Source organism: Acipenser ruthenus, chromosome 3 (genome assembly GCF_902713425.1).
Source record: "Acipenser ruthenus chromosome 3, fAciRut3.2 maternal haplotype, whole genome shotgun sequence".
NCBI lineage: Eukaryota > Metazoa > Chordata > Actinopteri > Acipenseriformes > Acipenseridae > Acipenser > Acipenser ruthenus.
In genome coordinates, this window is record NC_081191.1 from 70,449,647 (window position 1) to 70,472,965 (window position 23,319).

The 23,319-nt window shown below is 38.8% G+C and overlaps 1 protein-coding gene across 3 annotated transcripts in view; it reads left to right on the forward strand.

Moving 5' to 3' along the window:
* Window positions 1-22,927, forward strand: part of LOC117394630 (CDK5 and ABL1 enzyme substrate 1-like) — a 49,553-nt gene extending 26,626 nt beyond the window's left edge. For 2 of the 3 annotated variants that reach the window (XM_033992995.3, XM_034921111.2), the window contains exons 2-10: window positions 1,442-1,513; window positions 2,252-2,344; window positions 3,695-3,772; window positions 8,684-8,789; window positions 9,689-9,845; window positions 11,510-11,613; window positions 17,471-17,577; window positions 18,556-18,763; window positions 19,638-22,927. In XM_033992995.3, the coding sequence (XP_033848886.2) occupies window positions 1,442-1,513; window positions 2,252-2,344; window positions 3,695-3,772; window positions 8,684-8,789; window positions 9,689-9,845; window positions 11,510-11,613; window positions 17,471-17,577; window positions 18,556-18,763; window positions 19,638-19,778 (1,066 nt within the window). In that variant the 3' untranslated portion in view covers window positions 19,779-22,927. The remainder of the gene's footprint in view (window positions 1-1,441; window positions 1,514-2,251; window positions 2,345-3,694; window positions 3,773-8,683; window positions 8,790-9,688; window positions 9,846-11,509; window positions 11,614-17,470; window positions 17,578-18,555; window positions 18,764-19,637) is intronic. The other variant, XM_033992997.3, reaches the window with a different exon arrangement.
* Window positions 22,928-23,319: the final 392 nt, after the last annotated feature.

The following is a 23,319-nucleotide window of genomic DNA, read 5'->3' on the forward strand; positions in this document are numbered from 1 at the left end:
TGAATTTGCATTTCATGTGTAGTTTTAAAAGGTATAGTGCTTTTCTTATTTTTTTTTTCTACATTTTAGTACCTGCTGTACTTGGTGCCACCTACAGTAAGTGCAAGTTCTGGCAGTCTGACAATACCTTGGCCACACAAACTCAGTCATCAGAGGTGTGGAAAGAGGGTTATCCAGTGCTGGTGTGCGGGTCAGGAGGCAGGCTATGTGTTATGTACTGTATGAGCTTTGTTCTGTTGCATATTTTGTCCCTAAGCCAGATTACGTGACATAGACAGCTTTGCCTTTCAGCAACTTCTTCAGCTAGGATTTCATTTGACACAGTTTGCTTTCCTGTGATAAAGCACTGGCTGCTGAACTAGCACAAATGTTCTTAACCCTTGCAGTGCCAGGATCCAGCCTATACTGTATGGAGGTTGTTGTTTGTTTTTGTACTGCTAGACTAGCAGGTAACTCTTTATTTAGTAGGGTTCCAATACCACACCACCTTTATGTTTACTGAATTTGTAACCCGTCCATGATCTTTTAGTTAGTGATCTCTTATAGTATTATTATGCAATCGTAGACGTGTTCTGGAAAACTTTGACCACCTCGCTTGTTATTCTAAACATGAATTTGCATCAATATGTATTTTACTTTCCTTTTTTGTAAAAACTACGAACAACTTTCTGTGGTCCTTTTATCCCTGCTTGTTCCAGTAAGAGGCAGCACACAGTAAGAAAGTGAAAATGGGAACAAATATTAACCCAAAATGGTTTAACCCGGTCAGTGCGTTCTGTTTAATATTACACAAACAGTTTTTATATAGATGTTTTACAAGCTACAGTAAACCTTAATTATGTTTTGCTGTCTTCAGAACAACCATTAACAATGCTCTGGATTCTAGTAGTTAGCAGTTGGAATGTACTGACAGTCTGATACATGAAGTTTGAGGGATTCCTAATCCATTTTTATTTATTTATTTATTTATTTTTTTAAATGCTTACATACACGGCTAAAGCCAAAGCACTAGCAGGCTCTTGAGCCAGGTGTAATGTTATCCTAGGTAGTGTTCTGTTCCCTTATATTCAGTACCATTGTTTAGCAAACTAGTGCTACTAGTGTTTCTTTATTCTGCTCAGTAACTTTTAGATTCACTGGACTACCGTATATGCCGTCTGTGCAAGAAAAGCAAGAACCAATCTAACACCCACAAAACTGAAAAATCCCAATGCAAAATGACCACGGTAAACTTTTTTTATTAAGTGTTGCACTGCTTCAACAAATAAACCACTTCAGTTGAGTGCGAGAGCACTCTTTTTAACTTTGACTGACACACTAGCAAAGTAGTATCAATAACAAGTAACAGTAACTTGGTTTTCCTGGATTGAAGTATTTGTCTTGTTGTCACATTGTTTCTGATCTTCATTACTAACACTCTTCCGGTCTGCTCTGTCTCCAGGCGAAGACTTATCTCCCAGCGCTCCTCTCTGGAGACCCTGGAAGACATTGAGGAAAATGCTCCCCTGCGCAGGTAATCCTTCACGGCACAAAGCGGACGGAAGTCCGATTTTAAAGCTAGCTAAAATGTATGCAGTACACAACCTCCTGGGTTGTAAAATGGAAGATCGTACAGGTTCTTGCTCTAGTTTAAAATCAGGGGATCTATTGTACTGTTCTGAGTAGTGGCAGGATCTCGATTCTGCTGGTCTGTTACTCATAAGCCTGCTCTCACACTTTCTTCAAACCACTTTTTTTATTTCATAAGGGGTGGGGGGGTGTGGGTAATTTACCCTGTGGAGGAAGCACCTGCTGGATTAATATGTACAGTTAGGATGACAGTGTTTAAGTCTGGCATTGCTTAGAAATTGCTAATTAAGGGCCCCTGAGTGCCACACCTGGTAAAGTCAAAACCGCACAAAGGCAAAATCGGTAGGGAATGTTTTTCCTCGCAACGTTCTAGTGGTGCTAGGTGGAATCTGCTCTAAGACTCCTGAGTGTAAAGAGGCAATTGAGATTGTTGGTAAAACCTAACAATCCGACACCAGTGATGATCAAGTGGTGTGCTTGCATCAAATAGAATGTTATGACATTCGCTATCTGTAGCTTTCACCCTCCCTGAAATCCTAGTTTGTTTGCAATGCCCTGGCCTGGTCTTTCTTTCCTTGTCGTTTTTTTGTTAAGACATGCTGGAGGCCTTGCTTGTATCAGGGTCCTTACCAAGGATTGTTTGTTTTCTTCTGAGGTTTTTTGTTTGTTGGTTTTCTTTTAGGTGCCGCACTCTATCAGGATCACCCAGACCAAAGAGCTTCAAGAAGGTTCACTTTATTAAGAACATGAGGCAGCACGACACCAGGAATGGCAGGTACAGAAAACAATGGAGAACCCTTTTATTGAGTATGCAAATTACAAAGCATGTGCTCGTATAGTCACATTGGTTGTCCGAGAGAATAAAAGGCTAATGTCTGAATACAGCCTGCTGAGACTTCTACCTAGATCACACAGGCTTGGGTTTGCAAAGTGTTTGCTCCAATTTGTAATAAGCTCATTTTTATGAAAGCTGAAAAACACTTACACAAGGGTTTACCAAACAACTAAATCATACAGTAAAATGCAATGCACTCAGGTTTGCTTGATCCTCGTTTTGTGTAATTGTCCAATGCCAGTTCTTGAGGCAGGCAAAGGTATACTTGCACTGCTTTCAGGTATAATTACATGGTTTTCCTGTGCAGGTTCACAGCCTCTGAGATTTAGAATAATCGGTGATTAATTGTTTTGTGTGCATCACCAGACTGCACTAAATATTTCAAACAGGAGTGATTTTTTTAGGACCAGGGTGAAAATGAATCCAGGACTGAAACCTGGTAACAGAACTGAGGAGCCCTGCTCTTTGCCATATATAATAGAATGTTTCTGTAGACTTCCCAGAAATCAACCCCATAACAAACCGTTGTCATACAGATCCTCTCTATATGTCCTGATGGGTTTTTTTTGTGTGCTTGTGTCTGTGGTGAATTGCTGTGAGCAGCCCTCAGTCCTCACCGCAGAGTACTGTATACTGTTCAAACACTCCTTTTTAGATTGTATTGCTGATGTTGTTCATACAGCTTTTAAAGAGAGAATCAGAAACCGCAGCAAAGCAATGCCTATTTTTGTGTCAAATTTATCAAAAGTGCCAAACGTTGACATGGCTTTGCTTTTTGAACTGCGAAAAGTACCCCATAGTCATGAAGTTGAGCATAAGAGCTTGCGAATAAAATATAAGGTATTGTCATGCAAATAGTGCCGAGGTTGATGGCTCCATATAGACCCTACAGAGCAGTTGGTGCATTAAGGCAGCTGTCAAAAGATTCCCCATGCATACCCTGTCATGTCAGTAAGTCTGCCTGCTGAAGTGGCACCATGATGGTGGTTTTATTTCGTGCACATGAATAGTAATTTGATGACAGTGGCAACCTTTGCGGGCATCATCGACGGAGGCTTGGGCTGCCTCCTTTTCTCTAAGGTTTGTGTTGGCAAATTGCTCTTTAGAATACAAGTAGAAAGACTCTTCAGTACACTTATCTTACTCTATATGATGTACTACCGTATACAACATAGCAATGTTCATAATGTTAATATTATTTTTAAATCAAACGTCTACACATTCTTTTTTAATATGGTAAAACCTTTATTTTTATTTAGGCTATTTTGTTTTTGTTTAATTTTTTTATAGGATAGTCCTTATCAGTGGCAGAAGATCCTTCTGTAGTGTATTTTCAGTGCTGCCCTATCAAGATTGTAGCCAAGCAGGGTATGTATATTTAAAGCATGCCAAGTCTAATGCGTCTTTAATTATTTTATTTTTTTATTTTGTTGTATTTTTTTTAATAGCCATATGGTTTAGCATTCTGGGTTTTTTCTTTGTACATGGTGATAAAAGGCATAGCTATAGTGAATGTTCAAAAATACTCTTTCAGTATGCAGCTATGCGAGAGCCATATCCCTTACAGATGTTTATTGTGGTAAATTTGCACAGTAATTTTGCAGTTTGCCATGTGTATGCTATGCATGCACTATGCTTTGCCATATATTGTTCTATTCTCTGCCATACACCTCGGTGCTTTACTGTGCTTGCCCATGCTTTTTTCTGCTTTCACAAGGCTTTAATACGCTTTTAAACTTTTGTAAAGGATATTACAAATTTTTGTTTAAAACCCGTCTTTCATGCTGCAAGTGAGCTGTTTTATTAAAATTCATTAAGATCATTCCGCACTTTGCTTCCAGGGACTCCAGAACTTCACCTCACAGTAGCTCAGCTAAGATTTAAAACAAAGGTAGTGTACGGTCCTGTCCTCCTCACTAGATGCTATTGTCAATTTTATCTGACAAAAAACATGTGTGTTTTCCCTACACCTGTATTTAAATTCATTTTCTCAAGGCGATGGCAAAATGTGTTTTTTAAACAAAAAAAATGCATTTAGGTTTTTTATTCTACAGTTTCATTTTTGTCAAGTAGTTTGATTAAATCAGAAGTGAGGCTGGACCTTAAGATTGTTACTGTCAGGTACTGACTGTTACTTGGAATGAGCTGGATTGTACCTACGTTCATGAGGGTGTTCAGAGGTACTTGAATGCAAGTCAGTCGAGTTTCAGTGGTCTTGCTGTCTTTGGAAATCAAGCTGCTGGAGTTCATTGAGGTATTCAATGGTTCATTCGGTGTTGAATGGACACAATCGGAGCAGTTTCATAAAGGCTGTGAGAAAATGGGACTGACACTTAACTTTGACAGATTTCCAGATACAGGGATTCTCTTACATCTGCATCTGTGGAAAACTTGTAACACACCATTGTGTTTCTTCACTGGAGGAGTGATTTTAGTTTTTCCCCCATTAAGAGAAAAGGACTAGGTGCTGAAAGTCAGCTGTTTAATATTAAAAAAAACTACCAGATAACAACACAAAACAAACTTTGTTCTCCTATCCTGTGTGCTGCAGGTGACCACTTGGCTCATGAGCTTTACTATTGAACCAGAGCAGTTGAATTAAATGAGTCCTTTCTGTAATGCAGATCGAAACGTAGACAAAATAAAGGTCACCTACTCACGTTCGATCTCTGTGAAAATTAAACTGAAAAAAATATTTCGAAGGGAAAGAGTGTCTCAGATTTGAACGCAGAGGAGTTGCTTCAACACCTGAATGGCATATTTTTAGTAGTAAAGGCCCACATAGTGGAAGCAGGGCATAATTGCCTCTTTGCAGAATTCGTAAAAATTCCATGTAAAAAGTTGTAATAATGTACTTGCACAATTAAAAGATCCTACAGTGTATAATATATCAAAGTGTATCATGCATACACTTCTCCTAGGCAGGCAATGGTAAGATCCATGATATCTTGCTGTGATAGTAATCTGCTATTGTTTGTTGTAAATATGGCTTATAGGACCAAATTGGAAATAAAGCTGGAATTATGTGATGGGAGCACAGGGTTGCTTTGCACACTTAGTATAGACGTATGGCTTTAGGGCAAAACTGTGCTTTTACAGAGAACAAAAATGAAATCAACTTTTTGTTTCTAACATCACCCAAACAACCCCATGACTTTTGATGTCATCAAATGAAATGCTCAACAATACAAAACCAACTGCAAGGACTTCTGAAGGAAGCTTATTTTTATTGCAGAGGTTTCTGAAGGTGAAAGCAAGGTTAATATACCTGTTATAGAGTTAGAGATCCCCCATATAAATCATGCAGTTCAACTGTACCATTCTTCATCTTGTCTTAAAATACTTACACTCTCTCTGAGCACCACAGCAACATACTGTAGGGCATATAATGTATCCAGACAAGTTACCGTACAAAAAAAAAAAAACCTCATTATACATGAGGAATCATGACCTGATAAATAAATTAATAAACAAAGTCTCAGAGCGACCTTGGGTATAAATTACAAACAGTCAAGACTGAGGATTCCTCACTGTTTAAATACACCATGAGTCATGGCATTTTTCAGAAGTATGAGTCGGTAGGTGAGGAGGGATTGGGACTATTGCAGACTGAAAAACAGACTCGATCTCAGGCGTAAACAAGGAATGGAGTAACTTAACTCCAGTCTTTTTAAGTAACTAAGTTTTTTGAAAGAGGTAAAATGTGTATCAATTTTACCAATCTAGAACCAAACCACTAAGTAATGTGATCCAGTCTCTTAAGCAGTCTCAGGTGTTTGTTTCTCATTTATGTAACATATTTACATGATTTTTTTTCTGCTTTCAAAAAATAGGTAATTAAAGGCTGGAGGTAATGCTTTAAAAATATGTCCCTTTATTTCTCAGTGATCTTGAATACAGTATGTAGGATATAAGTATAAAGCTTTCCCTTTTAAAAGCGCTCCAACAATAATTGTTGAGCTAAAGCAAAACAACCATGCAATCCAGTATGAGCTTATTTAGTATTAATGTAACTTCATTTGATATACTAGTCTTACCTAACCGTATTCAGGTCATTGCATGTGCAGTAAGGTTAGGTTTCAGTGTGGCCCAGTTTACCTAGATTTTCTGTGTGCTTTTAAATAGTGAAACATTTTACTTGCCAAGAATCTTTTCAGCTGTAGACTAGAAAACAGAAGCAACTGAAGGGAAGGCATCATAACGAGCGACTGCTTCACTGGTAAATAATTTTTTTTTTTAAATTAAAAACTAGGGGCTTGTGGGAGTAAAAACCTTTTATGCGAGTAGCTGGGAATTAGCGGTAGCTATCGAATACCACACCTAGGGGCACATTTTCAGTTGTTGTTTTTGTTGTTGTTGTTTTAAATATTTTTCTAAGAGAGATTATTTTTCTTAGTTTTTTGTCCTCTTTACCTTCTAGAGCTTATTGCAGTATCTCTAATATTGTGCTTTTTTATTTTTGTCTGTTCTTAAAGTTCACCTGAGTTCAGGAGCTGCTCTTCAGTTGTAGTTGCCTGCAATAGATATGTGTAACATTTGGCTAATTATTCATTTTAAAGAAGTAATAGCAATGCCATCTAATAAGTGTCTACTATGGATCTGGTTTTTATTTTGCTGGCTATACACTGTTGTGCACTAGATGGTGCAGGCTTTTATTGAGCTGATCTAACCTACACTGCATGCAGTATATCAATGGCAAGCAACTATAACTGAAGAGCCGCTCCTGAAATCAGTCAAAGCACCTTTAACACAGTATTATCATAAATAATAATAATACAAAAAACAATACAGAATGAGTAATTTGAAGCTACTTACTCTTTTGAAATGGATTTTTCTCCTTCAATAATTAGGAGATGATAAAGTTTGAATGGCTAGGTTGCACGTACAGTAGGAGATGCTTTAAAAATAAAAAGTAATACTGACACCTGCGGTAGCAATGCAAAGATCAAAGTAGAAATCATCTTTCTAGCTGGAGGGAAACATTTTGCAATAAATGGAGGGACTGTGGAGCAATATTTATTTCTATTCATATTGGTTTGTTGGCATTGATATTTGAACGGTACACCAAAAAATTGTCACACTACAGACGAAGGTTATTTAAAAAATAAAGATTGATGGATGCCATATTTAGTTACTAATTCAGCAGGGAAAATGGCGAGAAAAAGCAGTCGTCATGATTGTGCTGCACTGAATCAGATTTTCAAAACCCCAGTTCTGCGGTCAGCTGAAGGAATGGTTGTTGTGCTTTCAGTCACCAGCACAAATAGGTGTATTTCCTACCAGAAATACAGCTGGCATTCCAAACAGTCCTGTCCTGTCGCATGTAAGTGGAGAGTGTAGTGGAGCTGTGACAGCAGTCAGAGGTCACTGACTAGAACACTAGGCTACAGGAACTTAGCGCAGATCGGCCTCAGCTGCTGCTGTCTCTACAGCATGTTACTGTTGTGTTTTTGTTGGGTTTTTTTGTAGATTTTATAATAAGGGACCAACAGGTATTATTCCCTACAATGTATAGTTGGGTTTAGGTTAGCAGTAGTAATATTACAAACAGAAAAAAGTACTTGGCTGCATTGTGCTTTTTTACAGCTAAGTGTATAACAGGGCACCTATAGCCTGTCCCTTACCTCTTCAACAAGAGCAGTGTATTGTGTGGTGTAATTCTACTCTAACCTGTCAATCATTAAGATGGCACATCTCCTTAGTAATTTACTTACAGTAAATTATATACATCTTGCTGGTGTGGTGGAATTCTTAACTGCAGCACGGCTGTTGGAGATTTTGAATTAAACTGGATCCACCACAGATATAAAAATACTTGGTTATGCCATTTAAACTTAAGAAACAGTAAAGAAGCAAAAAATAGAGCATTCTCAGTATTACAGTACATATCACACCTTGGAACTCCAATAAAAAAACAAAAACCTTGTTGCTTAGCAGTTAGAGCCAGAAGATCTGTTAGCAGGCTTTATGAAATAGAAGCCTGACACAGAAGTTCTCAAAACTGCCCATTTAAAGCTGTGCAAATAGATTATTGTACAGTAGTGGGATGTCTCCAGTGAAAACAAGGTGTGGTCTCTCATTTGGGGATATCCTGGATAAGAAAGCGCCCATCAACCATGGGGAACTAAGAGGTGGTAAATATTCTAAATCTGAATGACTCATGTGAGTGTGTTTATACCTGTTTATTGGGAGCATGTAGGTATTGGGAACTTGGTGACAGTGTCAGAAGAGACCGTTGCTTCTATATGCAGTGGATTAACACTGCTGTTCTCTTGGTAGGGAGCTGAAGCTGGAGGGTGGACGTCCGCGTCATCCCTCTGGAGGTGTGGGCGCCAAGGAGATGGTGATCGGCCTCGAGGGCGTCGAGCTGGGGGCCGACGGCAAGGTGAGGTTCACAACGGAAGCAGGGGGCGTATGTGAATGAGGTTGAATAAGATTCACTCCCACCTGGATATTACAGTATGAACATCGCTTCTGCGTAAATACAATTTCAGAAGAGTAAATGCCTTTTTTTCTCCCTCCTGAGCACAGTAGAATTGGACTTCAATAGCATACCTGGAAAAAACTATCAAACTGTCATTGACGGTTTGGAACAGTAAGTAATGAGAATGTTATCCAAGTTGAAGGATGTTTACTGACACTTCACAGAAATATTTGCATACTTGTAATTTTGAATTCTTGAGTTCAGCTGAGGAAGAACTGGGTCAACAAAACATGAAAGCTGTTCAAACTGAGATGATTTCATCGCAGACTACCTTCTATGAAGTGTTTTCATTGTTAATTATTTTTTTTATTTATTTCTTAGCAGACGCCCTTATCCAGGGCGACTTACAATTGTTACAAGATATCACATTATTTTTTACATTTAATTACATTATATTTTTTTTACACATTATTTTTACATACAATTACCCATTTATACAGCTGGGTTTTTACTGGAGCAATCTGGGTAAAGTACCTTGCTCAAGGGTACAGCAGCAGTGTCCTCCACGGGGATTGAACCCACGACCCTCCGGTCAAGAGTCCAGAGCCCTAACCACTACTCCACACTGCTGCCCCATTAACAATGGTAACTAGCATTTTCAGGTCATTATCTTAAATTAATTGCTCATCAGTGCAATTCACCATGGCAGAAGCTAAAGTAAGTGATGATGTTTGGTAATTCTTTGAAGACAGAAATGTGCTGTTGGAGTGCTCCTCTTGATGCTAGTATAGTTTATCCAGCCATGTCGGCGTGGGAGTGGCTGTGTGGATCTACTGAGCCCGTGGGTCTTGTCTCCTCAGACTGTCTCCTACACCCAGTTCCTGTACCCTACAAATGCCCTGAGTGCACGGAGGAACACCATCGACTCCACTGCTTCCTTCTCCCAGTTCCGAAACGCAAGCCATCGCAGCCTTACATTGGGCAGAGCTAACAGCACCCAGGGGAGCATTGATGCAGGTGAGTGAGCCCCTTCTATTACAGCACCATAATTAAGTTGCTTCGGGAGGATGGCTGGCCCCTATGCATTACGTCATCTTCTTGAAAGCTATCAAAATACATAAATACCCATGTAATTCACCCTCACTCATGTTTTGATTCATTCACATCCCTCCACCTCCACATCTCCGCCAGGAACTTATCCTAATTACAGTCACTATGGGGGGTCTCCTGCCTCGTCCAAATGGCCAGTTAGTGGTCCCTCAAACCAAGCAGGTTTGATGCCAAATTGTTTTCCCAGTCAACCTTCACATACCTTGCATTCTTTGTATTTGCATTATCATAAATAAAATATTTAAACTCATGTATTCTGTGTTAGGGCTGGTAATGAATTCAGTTTTAGTAACCTTGTTTTACTTAATAATAACAATGGCTTTATACAGTGGTGCTTGCCCTTAGGCTGTTCAGTAGCTGAAGATTAAAGTGGGTATTAGGATGGAAGCATGGGGAGCACAATTAGTTCACGTGCCAATTGTACTGCGATTCCAATTGAATGATTGATTAGCAATCGAGTCTCGGTGCAGCTGCATAAAAAGTCAGTTTCACTCACTCGGGGTTGAGTTTTCGTAAGTGGTCTGCCGTCACCCCTACATCCCTACAGCCATCGTTGTCACACATGCATTGTGTTATAACATTACCTCTGTACAATATTAGCACTGTAAAAAGGTTTAGTTTTAAAGCAATATTATATAAACTTTGGTTCAAGTTTTACAGTTCAGCATGTTATTTAAGTGATCATTTTTTGTAGTTATAGAATAAGTTGTACTAGAACATATGAAATGCTGGGAACAATTGCCAGCACACCATCTGGCGCTAATGCAAGAGGACAGAATCCGCTGGAATTTGTTTTAGTTTTTTAACATTTCTAGTGTTTCAGATATTACTGCCTGTTAAACTATTCAACTCGCTTTTTATTAATTTTAGTATTACAATTTTTTAAAAGCCAGGCACAGTACTAAACGTGGCTTGCACTAGTCAGATGTAACCCATTCAAATTAAATATGAATAATGGTGCTGTATGTAAGCAGAATGTTCCTTTAAATTCACTACATGTTTAGAAAAACAATTCTCAAGTAATCTTTAGACAAGTGGCTTAGATCATTGCATGCCTTTATATTGTTTATACAGTGCTGCAGGTGACTTTTTTAAATACAGATGAGGAGAGCTGGTTTCTGGGTTATTGTTTTCAGGTTTAAGCAGGCAACAGGCTGGTGCTGTCATCCTTACTCAGATCAGACTAGAACAATTTCAAGGCCTTTTCTGTGTATGCAGAGCCCATGAGATCAATGAATAGACTAGACTACCTGGTAGTAGTAAATCTCAATTTCATAGTGAAGGTCATCGCTGTTGCAAATAGAGCTTATCAAACCTTTGTATTTTTGGCTGATTCACAACACATTCATCCAAAATGAATTATGCTCAATGTCTAGGTACACTTGATTTTATAATTAGCACTTTATACACTTCAAATGCACCCTACATTAGAAAGTAACTAATCAAGCATGGTTGGGAACCTATCTGGGTTATGAAACATGCCTTGATTATATAGGAACGTTATATTATTAGTATGCTGAGGATCTCGGTTTTAAAACATTCCTGGGTTTTTGTTTTTCTCTCTTTTGCAGGGAGTGACATTGCAGACTTTTTGGAATATGACCCGAACCTTCTCGATGACCCACAGTGGCCGTGCGGGAAACACAAGAGGGTCCTGATATTCCCTTCTTACATGGTAGGTGATGTTGTCATATTATTTACAACTTCTGAAGGCTGTTATCTAGAAAAAACATAAACCTGTATTTTTAGCAGAAATCAACCATCCTACGTATATATAAAACAGCAGTTTTTTTCAAACTGAAGATATTAAATCCACACAGTTTTAGTTCTATTCTACTTACAATGTACTGTGTCAGCCCTCACAATAGGTCAGAATCTAGGAAATGAGCCTAAACTACATTCAGGTCAGTTTATTTAAATACATTACTTACATTATTTATACCTATTGACACAACACCTCGTTCATGGGGCAGCATTTTATACCCTAAATCTATTAATAAATGCAAGCTACTCTGTTTAATTCAACCATAGTGTAAAAAATAAAAAAAATAAAAACGTGTGGGCTTTTGAGAGTTGTACAGTGTTTGTAGTTTGCTTTTGTCAATTCAACACACATTTCAAAGAACAGAAATATTATAAGATGAAAAACATTCCAAGTGGATTGTGGTTCAGATGTTTGAAGAAAAGATAAAAACCTCCAATAATGGTTGATTCCTGAAGCTAACCACATGCCGCTTCAAAGCAGCCACAAGCATCAACGTGCTGAACCCTGGCAGACGAGCACCTGCACTGCCTCATTATTCCGCAAAACGTGTTTTTGCCACGCTTCTCGAAAGGGCACATGTTAATTCTGCTTGAAAGCATTAAGGAGCAACCCCTGCCTACACAATCTATAGGGTTGAATATAGTAGTGCCCTTGAGGAGCAAAGTCTTATCAAGAGTTGCCCAGTCAGACTGGAAGACAATTGCTGAGCCGTGCTCTGGTATCTCAAAGCACCTGGCTTTTGTACCCGAGCCAGGTGTGGCTAATTGGGCACCCAACAGAGGCTAGAGCCAATTGTCTGGGAGATTAGAGGGGCACGTTTATTTTATTGTATTCATCAAAAGGAATTGAGGCACAGCTGTTTGCACATGATCCAAGATCGACTTAACGTTGTCCTCATTCATCCCTCTAGCAGTAATTCACCAAAATCATTCTGTCTAGTATTTTGGAAATATTCTATGTCGGTAGTTGTTGTGGTGTTGCTTATATATCCAGACACACAGCGGAGGAGGAGGAGGAGGAGGAGGAGGAGGAAGAGGAAGAGGAAGCAGCAGCACATAGTCCAATATCATACTAGCACTCGTTCCTCTAGCCTTTGAATGCAGGCCTTACGTATTTTTTAGACCTGTACTGTATACCCTGTGTCCCAGAAATGAGCGTAATATTATGGTGCCATGGCAACAATTTCTGTCAGAACCCTTTTGACATGTATTCAAACACTTTTATACTGCTTTCCATTATGGTTGCCTTTCTGCATCTACAGCACAGCCATGGTGAAGTCATTGGGAATGTCTTTTTTTTATGCTAGCTCAGAACATACTATGACACAAATAATAATAAACATACAGTGTAAATGGTCAGGTCATAACCGTATGTTCTGAAACCGCATTAAGAAAAACATTCAAAGTTAAAGGGTTGTAATACAGAGCTAATCCTATAAGATCTTCACATTGTCTACAAATTGAAAGGGTTTGGTCGACAGGGTCTTTATGGTTAACTGTAAAACAAACAAGCTGTTTGCCTTGCTGTTGAAAAGAGTTGCAAACCTAATCTAACAGCAATTGTATGGTTCTGTTTTTAGTTGCATGCTCAAAACCAGAATTAAATGCTATCCAGTTGCTACCTGGAATTATCAGAAGTAGTTATAATAGGGCTACATCTTGGTCCTCAGTTCCTGACTACTGCCAAGTATTATGGAAATATGAGAAAAACCAACTCACCCTTAAATTAACCTACACTGTAAGAATATTGTACCCAGCAATAGCTTTTTGACGCCCATGCCTCTAAAGGATTCCTGGCCACTGCTCCGTTCCTTAACTGATAAGTGGGGTTCCACAATGCAATACAAACATGCAAAACCTCATCTCGTTTGGCTAATGGAAGATGCTGTGTTAATCCATGGCAGCGGCACCGGAAATGCTACTAGTTTCCTTTGTATACACGTAGCCATTGGAAAGTAATGGTCCTCTCTCTGAAAGCAGTTTTTCTAAATCAACTTTAAATTATTATTCATTTGACGTCATCACCATATACAGCATGTAATCTAAAGACAGTTAAACTGTGGAAAAGGCATAGGGGTGTGCTATGACACACTTGCCAGGGTAAAACATTAGATTAACAGCATGGAGGCAAGACGCTGTTTAACATGGTTTACAGTAAAACAGCAAATTCAATACAAATATCTTCCAAGGCTGTTTGTGGTTTTCAGCAAAAAAAAAAAAAAAAAAAGAAAACGACCGAATCCCTAATGGTTTTGTGAGCACACAGTAAATTTTCTTTGGTGTAGCAATATAGTGGAACAAAAAACAAATAAACAGACATTATTCCACATCAACTAAAATTTTGTAACAGTGAAAAACAACTATATACTTCCTAACTTGGTAGTTTTAAACTGGTAGATCAAATTCTTTCCCCTATTTTCACAGAGAAAAGTATCACCATGTCCTACTAGATACATTTTACATTATAGCTATTGTGTAATGTTTATGTTTTTATACTTTTGCATCTGTTGCTCTCATGCATTTTAATTATGGGACCGCCATTGTTATAGTGGTATTGAAGCAGAAGGTATTGAAGCGGTCCTGGAGGGCCATTCCAATCCAGGTTTAACTACGTCAAGATCTGGAAGGGGGTTTAATTAAACAATTTGGAACAGGGTTGCAACAAAGACGAGGAGTGGAAGAGACAACTCTGGACATCCATGTATGATAAACTTATTTTTATCACAGTTTTTGTTGCTTCTTTAAAGCGGCTGTAAGGACAGAGGTGTGATTTAATTGAAAATGCAATCGTAGACCTAGTGACACAGGTGGAGTTTACATGCATGTTTGTTTTTTTGTAACTCGAAAAATTTCTCGTGTAAAATGCTTTTTCGGGTTTCCATTCGCTCCGTTTATTTTACTCGAGAAAACGCGGCTTTTCAAATGAAGGGGAAAGGTGGAGGTTGATATGTAAATTAGCTATGCGTAGCATTCTCGTGCTGTTTTTCGCAGATGGCTCGTGAAAATATTGTTTCCATGCGCACACAGAGAACTGGTACACGAGAGAATCTAAGCTGCGATTTTGAAATACCTAGTGACTGGTTGTTTAATAATTTGTTTTACTGCTCTTGCCCAAATTTGTTTTTCAGATGTCATTAGTGGGGTGTCATGTCGTTAGTAGTGAATACTCTTTCAACTAATCTTACGACTCATTCATTAAAAATGAACTCGGAGGTATAAAATGAAACTGAGCAACAGGTATTGCAGATTACCATGGCTGAAAACCGGCCATTATATATATGTCCCTTTCATTCAGGCAATACAGCATATAGGGGATCAGGAGATGCTGCGTATACTACCGGCTTAGAAACCCTACCCGTCCGGACGGCTGACAGCTGCTGAGGAAGCATTCAACAACACGCTTGGGCAAATACGGGTAGTAGGCACTTGAAAGGGAGGCGGCTGATACTGATGAAATGGACTGCAGCGCAGCATTAGTTTGTTCCCAAAACTGCCACTGCCTGCTGTATCCTGCACACACTCTGTCAACAACAAAATGAGGTGTTCAGGAATCAGTGGCTGCCTGTGAGACAGACAGGGGGAAGGTTACCTCAGCCGCCAGTTTCAACTGGACAGCAGCGATCTGAGGAGGCTTGTGTTGTCAGAGGTTCTCTCCTTTCTTTTAAGTTGTGTTGGATTTACCATTGTGTTTAAATATTAATGATGCAAACAAGTAAAACACAATCAATATGTTCATTTGCAGTTTTATTTGGTCAGTTCTGAGAGGGCATCAACAACTCGTTGGTATATATGGGCGATCGAGCTGCCTCATGACATCCAGTTCACCAACTATATTTATTAACGTGAAGGGCGGACACACGTTGTCTTCAGACATAGCTGGGATCAAAAAAGCAAGGGAATGAATTCAGTTACAGACATTTAAGCAGCTCACTTGCTGTTCGTGTTTAACTTTAGCGTGGTTTTTGTACACCGCAGTCCATGGTGTATTTGTAAGTGGTTTTATACAGAACTGTAAACCCACTTGAGATATACAGCATGACAGGACAGACACACAGCAAAAAACAACAATAAAAAAAGCTGCCCACATTGTCATTAATGTGAAATACACCACTGCTAACCGTAAAACTACTCACTTTCTGCCGACGTGGAACCCATAGTAACAAGTGACCTGTTCCCTTGCAATATTTATAGCTGTGTCACATGAGGACAAACAAGCTCATTTACAGTTTCACATGAATGTGAAAATGGGCCTGGTTTTCACGTGTTTTTCGTCATTTACACGAGTAAGTGAGATTTACCCTATCCCTTTGGCCTTTTTTTTCGGCCACAAACCTGATTCACACGAGTAATTCTTCCAAACGTGCACGCGCATCGCCACTTCATGTGTAAATAGCCCCGCACGGCAACTGGCCCATATTGTCCTGTTGGCTGGTTGAAGAGAGAGAGAGAGAGCTTGTGTCCCTGAGTTAACAACAGCAACAGAACAAGCCTAATTTGAAATTTGAAAAAACACTCCTTAAAGCAATTGAGTTTGATTTAAACAACTTTTATAACTGCCGAGGGGTAAAACGTTAAGATTAAATCTGTTTTCCTATGTAAACACTGTGTAAACCAGTCAGTCCAGCACAGTGTTTACATAGATGGAAAAAGGCTGATAAAGCACAAGTAAATATTGTGATGAGGTGCATCTCAGTGGGTTATCATTTCTTTATCAGTGTCTAAATGTCGGGTACATGGCTCACTGCAGCTCTTTATCCATGTGGGTAGGTCACGTCTGTGTGTTTGCATTACTTGGTACTATTCAAAATTAATTAACTTTTTTGCTGAGAAAAAGGATTAATAGATACCACTCTGAGTTAGAGTGAGCACACACATCCCCTAGAATAAATCAAGGAAAACAAAATACTGGTATATATAAATTATAATACCCAAACAAATACACCATTGTAAAGCTAAATCAATTTCCTCAAAAGAGCAGATGAGGACAGTATATTAGCAATAAGGCTGGTGTACGTTTTTATTGCTACAGTAATATGATACCTTTGATTTTTAAACATAACAAATTACATTTACTGTTTCCAAGGCAACCGGTGTCGTGCTGTTCCACTAATTTTCCTTTCCAGTGGTTTTGGTATGAATGCCTTCATGAGGTGATGAGAAAAAAAATAAGCAGCTGGTTAAACTGGCTGGGGCACTTGTTGTGCATTGGTTAAAAAGTTTAAAGATTAAATGCACACTAATCTATTGTAAAGACAGGTACTGGAACTGTGGGGGTCCTTTCTGACTGATTTTCTTTTTTTAGATGCTAATTTTAGAAATACATTTAAAAATGCCAAGTAGTGTTAAATTGGCAGTTTGGTTCATTCTTTATTAGTAGACTTTTCTAATACAACTCTATGAAATGCATTTCTTAAGGTGTTTACCTTCCTGCCACATGATACAGTTTAAAAGTTAAAGTAACTAATATAAGTTGACAGGCATTTCAGCTCATGCTTTCACCAGTGTATTTCAAGACAGTCGGGCTGTGTGTGTGTGTGTGCAGCACATTCTACATGAATTCTGTCCCCTTTCAAGTTAGCTGTTTCCCCTGCTAGTTAGCTTTGCCCCAATAAGCTTTGCTTGGAGAGAAAGCTGATACAAGCTGGGCAAACTAGCCAGCCGGATAATTGGCACATGCAAGTCGCTGTATTGTGTGTCCTCGTCCTGTTGTCTATGGAGTGAATGTTTGGAAATAGTAACCCGGGTCTGTTGTCATTGTCTTGTTTAAGACCACCGTGATTGAGTATGTGAAACCATCTGACCTCAAGAAAGACATGAACGAGACCTTTAAAGAGAAGTTCCCTCACATCAAGCTGACCCTGAGCAAGATAAGAAGGTCAGTTACAAAAAACAAAGAATAATAATACCCAAATTATGACCTAATTTACTGTTTGCAGTGTTACCCTGCATTTTTATTTAGATGCATCAATAGATAGAAAAGCTTGAAAGCCCATAATGAAGAGTATAGTGGATTTGAAGATTAGAAGTGATTCCCTACTGTGCCACTTAAAAAAATTAAAAATGAAGAAACCTCATACCGCCACTATAGATAATTGGTTTCCTAATGTAATAATAGACAGTAAGGCTTGTAAAATCCCTGTTTCTCTTGCAGTACAAACTAGAAACTACTGTATAAAACATGGAAAATAATCAGCACATTCTTGTAGCCCATAATAACCCAGTGAATGTATTATGACAGAGGTTTCAACCTGTAATCTGTGAGAACATCTACAAAAATTGGATCTACCACACTCCCAAATCTTAAGCTGCAATTCATTACCTAATGGAGCATATGAACAAAAATGAAAATGTTCCTGTTAATATTCTAGTTGCTATGTATCTGTTTTTCAATGCTGATATGTATATGATGTAACCACATGCTTCCAATAGCAATAACATTTTGGGCAAAAGAAAAATGATATCTCTAATGTACCAATACTAGTATAGTTTGTAGTAGAAGTACACATTTGTGGTCTAAAGCTGGTAGAGGACCTTGGAAAATGGTGGGCATTGCATAACTGCATTATGCAGTTCAGATAAATAGGCGTTTTTTATTATGCTATATCATTTATGTATCAATTTCCCAAATTGTTCCACATTTACATATCCATTATTAAGTGCTTAAATTGCGCTGCAACAGCTCCTGCTTTTCTGATGCCTGTTGCCCAGTATGTTCCTGTTACTATTAAAACCCTTTGTGCAGAATGTCATCATTTTGAAGCTTGACTGTATGTTGACAGTTGTGCTACGTTTTAGGCTCCTATTTCTGTGGAAGGGTTCAGAGTATTCCCCTCCTTTTCTTTCCTGTGCTCAGCCTGAAGCGGGAGATGCGCAAGCTGGCCCAGGACGAGTGCAGCTTCGAGGAGCCCACAGTGGCCATGGCCTTCGTCTACTTCGAGAAGCTGGCCCTCAAGGGCACGCTCAACAAGCAGAACCGCAAGTTGTGTGCCGGCGCCTGCGTTCTGTTGGCAGCCAAAATAGGAAGTGATCTCAAGAAGCAGGAGGTGAAACATTTAATAGATGTAAGTATCCAACAGCCATCTCTTTTTTACTTAATTTTCCTAAGACGAGGCCAAGTTAGGAAACCATATTTAACAACACTGAACTGCAGACAGGATTTTTATTGCGAACATAGAATGGTAAACAGAGCCTTTTAAATCTTTAGAATGCAGATTAATTATAGTTAGATATTCTGTCTTCCACAGTCCTCTACAGTGTGATAGTACTCTCTAATGAAGCATCCTCATTGGTGGATGGTTTCTAATGTAATTTTAGTGGTTCATTTTGGCCTTGTACATTGTATATATTGGTCAAAATTAAGTTTGACTGTGGGCTCCCGAGTGGCGCATCCAGTAAAGGCGCTCCACGTGGAGTGCCCTATAGTCTGGACGTCGTGAATTCGAGTCCAGGTTATTCCTTTGCCGACCGAGGACGGGAGCTTCCAGGGGGCGGCGCTCAATTGGCCGAGCGCCGTCCGGGGGGAGGGAGGGTTAGGTCGGCCAGGGTGTCCTTGGCTCACCGCGCGCCAGCGACCCCTGTAGTCTGGCCGGGCACCTGCGGGCTTGCCTGTAAGCTGCCCTGAGCTGCGTTGTCCTCCGACGCTGTAGCTCTTGGGTGGCTGCATGGTGAGTCAGCAGTGTCAAAAAAAGCGGTCGGCTGACGGCACACGCTTCGGAGGACAGAGTGTGTTCCTCATCGCCCTCCCGAGTCAGCACAGGGGTGGTAGCAGTGAGCTGAGCCTAAAAATAATTGGCCATTTCCAAATTGGGGAGAAAATAATAAAAATAATTGGCAACGACTTTATTTATAAAAAGAAAAAAAAAAGTTTGACTAACGTTGGCCATGTGTTTAAGTATCCAATCGCTTTTTTTCTGTTTTTTTATGTATTTTTTTCAGAAACTGGAAGAGAAGTTTCGCCTGAACCGGCGTGAGCTGATAGCGTTTGAATTCCCAGTGCTGGTGGCTCTGGAATTTGCTCTGCACCTCGCCGAACACGAAGTGATGCCACATTACAGACGGCTCCTGCAAAGCTCCTAGCACTGGCTTATCATCAGGAGAGTGTTTTGCCACTCTTCTGATCTGGGCTTCTGTTCAGCTGACTCCACAAGAGCTCCTTTCATTACTAGAAACAGCAAAAATCATACTCGAACTCAAAATGTGGAACTTCAATCAGCCTGAGATGAAAGGGTCAGAACTACATGTGATATTTTTTTTTTTTTTTGGTTGGTTTTTTTATTCATCAGAAGTGGCTTACTCCTTTTGAAAGCACTGTTGCTTAGGATATGTCCGGGTTGCTAAGAAACAAAACTGACAACCTAAAAAGCAGTGCTGATGTATATAAAAAAGAAAGAAAAACCCATTCCCTATCTTTGTACCAAGAGGACAATTGTATGATTAGAGGGAAAGAGATCAAACTGTCAGTAAAAGATTACAGTATTCATGTTTTTTTTTTTTTTTTTTTTCTTGTGCTACCATGTTAAACTGATTTATATCAGTAAATCAGTGCTTTATTAGGGGAGTGGGAAGAAGAGCTGTTTTGTTTTTAGCCTTTGTTTTGTCTCAGAACTTTTCCTTAAACTGGAAGCATTGTACCCCACAGCTCTTCAGGCTGATCTTGCCCCTATTGTTTTGATAGGTCTTTTCACTGCTTTGATGGTGTAATGTGTCTTTTCTGGCAGTCAGGGCATCACAGCTATATACAGATCCTTATTCAGGTGAAATTGTATTTACTTCTCATAAGTCAGTGGTATAGAAAAAGGCTGTGATTTGTTTGTTTGTGTGTTTGTTTTAAAAAGTCCACCTGATAACTGTTTGTTAAATTTAATTTTACAGGGACCATTGTGATCAATTTGCTGTAACCTAAGAACTTGTCTTTTACCATTACATACCATACAGCCAGCATTTGCTTTTTCAGCTTCACCAAACAAAGAAAAACATTTTAGTAATGTGGTTTCATACTTTTACAGTACACTACTTCTTTTTTGATACTTTCCTGTGCTTTGTTTCTACATGTGGAGACTGTAACTGCACCCTTTAGTGTTTTATTTCCCATGCTCTATGTTAGAGCCTATTACAAGCACATTTATAGTGCTGCCATGTGTGTGAGGGGGGCCTGAAATTAGTGTAAACCGGTGTAAAAAAAGTTGGGCAATATGTACAAGAGGTATGTAACAGTGGAGATTGAAAACAGTGGTTGGTTTAATGGGATTCTGCAGTTAAGAGTCAAACTTTTTTTTTTCTTTAAATCGGGCAAGGTCATAAATCCACAAATTCAGGCAGGGCCCAGTGACATACACTTTATAAAGCATCTATAAATATTAAACACTCACTAGTGCTGAATTTAGAAATACTAAAATAAACTTGAATTCCTTGAAAAATGTTTTCCAGGAGTCTTTTTCAGTGTCATGGTGACTTCCATTTTGAAACTTGTCACTGAATTTCAGTTTTTTTTATTATTATTTTTTTTTTAGTATTTCTAATAAATTAACCAAGGTAGTGAAGTAAAGAACAGTAATTTGGGTTTGTATTACGTTATGAATGTAACAAGCTCATTGGCCTTCTACTCCCTGCAGTTGTTTTGAATTCAACCAGAAAAATATAGAGCTGCCTTATTATTTCCTTTATGTTTTATGGCGCTGTTGAAAGCTAATCAAACATCGTGGCACAGGAGGACGAGCCCTGAACAGACCCCTGCTTTCGCCAAAAAAAACAACTAGATATAGTGTTCACATCCCATAAGCTTCTAACCACATATGCAGTGTACGCTGCCTCTCAACACTGTCATCTGTCCGGAACAGGAGGGGAAAAAAAAACAGTAGAGGGGTTCCAAAAAATATAGCTTTACACGTCCCCAGGTGTTGCTACAGCTGCTTAAATAACATACCTATAATTTTTATTTATAATTGTTAACATCCTGACAACTTTTTACACTTATAGCTTTAAAGTGTGTTTCAAAGCTCTTCAAAATGTCTGTTGCACTGAGGTTTGAGATCTGTCCTCTAATCGGTGGTTTGCAACCCTGGTCCTGGAGACCCACTGTGTCTGTTGGTTTTCATTCCAGCTGAGCTCTCAATTACTAAACTAGACCCTTAATTGAAAAATTTGCTTAATTTTAAAATGTCATTTTCTCCAGCTGTGTAACACATATGGGGCTGTGCGTTCGTGTACCTTTCTGTCCGGATTTATTAAATAAGTGTTAAGGATACAGAAACCCAGCGTAACGTATTTGATATGAAGTGTCCAAAGAACACAGCAGACTAGAATGTATTAAATTGGTCTCTGAGGGACTGTGCCATTCTTCTGTATCAGTATTGTATCTTGATATATGCCCAGTTTTCTTGCAATGTATTTGATGAGATTTCAAATGGCAGTTCAGCTTGCTAGATAGGGAGGAGATCATGTCCCTCAGAAATTGAACCGGAACAGAATATCTGTTTATTGCCCAATTCTGATTTTGAGTTTACACTAATTTTAATGTAAATTGCTTGATTGTTTTTCCCATCTGTGTATCTATTTGCTTTTTAATGTTGACACAAAGTTAAAGGAGGTGATATTGCACTCTTGGTTTATGATCAAAACAAAGCCATATCAAATCAAACACAAAAGCACCTGAAAGTCAAGCCAAAGGGTTAAGCTTTGTCTGTCTTTTTTTTGCCTGTTAGCCTGGCTAGCAGTTTTTACTCAATCTACAGTTCTGTTGAATGTAACTGATAACTGGCAATCAGACTGAATCTCCTTTGACTTTATCCTGTCAGAACTGTTGTGAAAATCAATACAGACTCCACATTGCTCTGCCCTTTTAAGCTAAAATTGTGCACTGTAAAAATAAATGTTTTCATATTTACAGCAAGTAAAATGTTGTCCAACATCCAAGCTATGTATTGTTGTACTTTTATTGTCTACTGTAAATTCCTTTGTTAAGGCTGTGCCGACACACACATATTTCATGTACTGTATGCTAATGTATAGATTTAAAATTATGTATGTAAAATTGAGTGTAATAGCAAATACTTGCGTATAGTTTAATCAAAACTGGTAATGTACTTAGATACTAATAAATACTTACTAAGGTATTATCAGAAATCAGATACTTTTTCTTAAAGATTTACCACAGAATTTATGATTTTAGTATTTCAAGTTATGGCTGTACAGTCACATTTACATGAAATAAACTACATTGTAACAAATATCCAGAGAAGTTTCATCAGATTTGATTGTGAGGTGTTCTCAAGGTATAGTCTTCATTAAACCATTAGTAAAAACGTACGACTATGTCACCATTACCCTAAATTCAGATACCCTTAAGAATAAGGAAATGGCCATATCATTTTTCAAAACAAATACAACATCAGTTGCAGGTAAAAATTGTAGATGACATACTATGTGCACGCTTTCACTATTTTACATCTGCAAGGGATTTTATTGGGGTTTGCAATCTGTGGGTTTGCAATCTGTTAGGTTTTACCCTCTCCTGGCACAATGGGATGCTTATATTGTTTTCTGGGATCTCTTTATTCAACTAATTTAAAGTAAATCATTTTAGCATTAGCATTAGCATTTTCCTGAGAGAGCCCTTTCT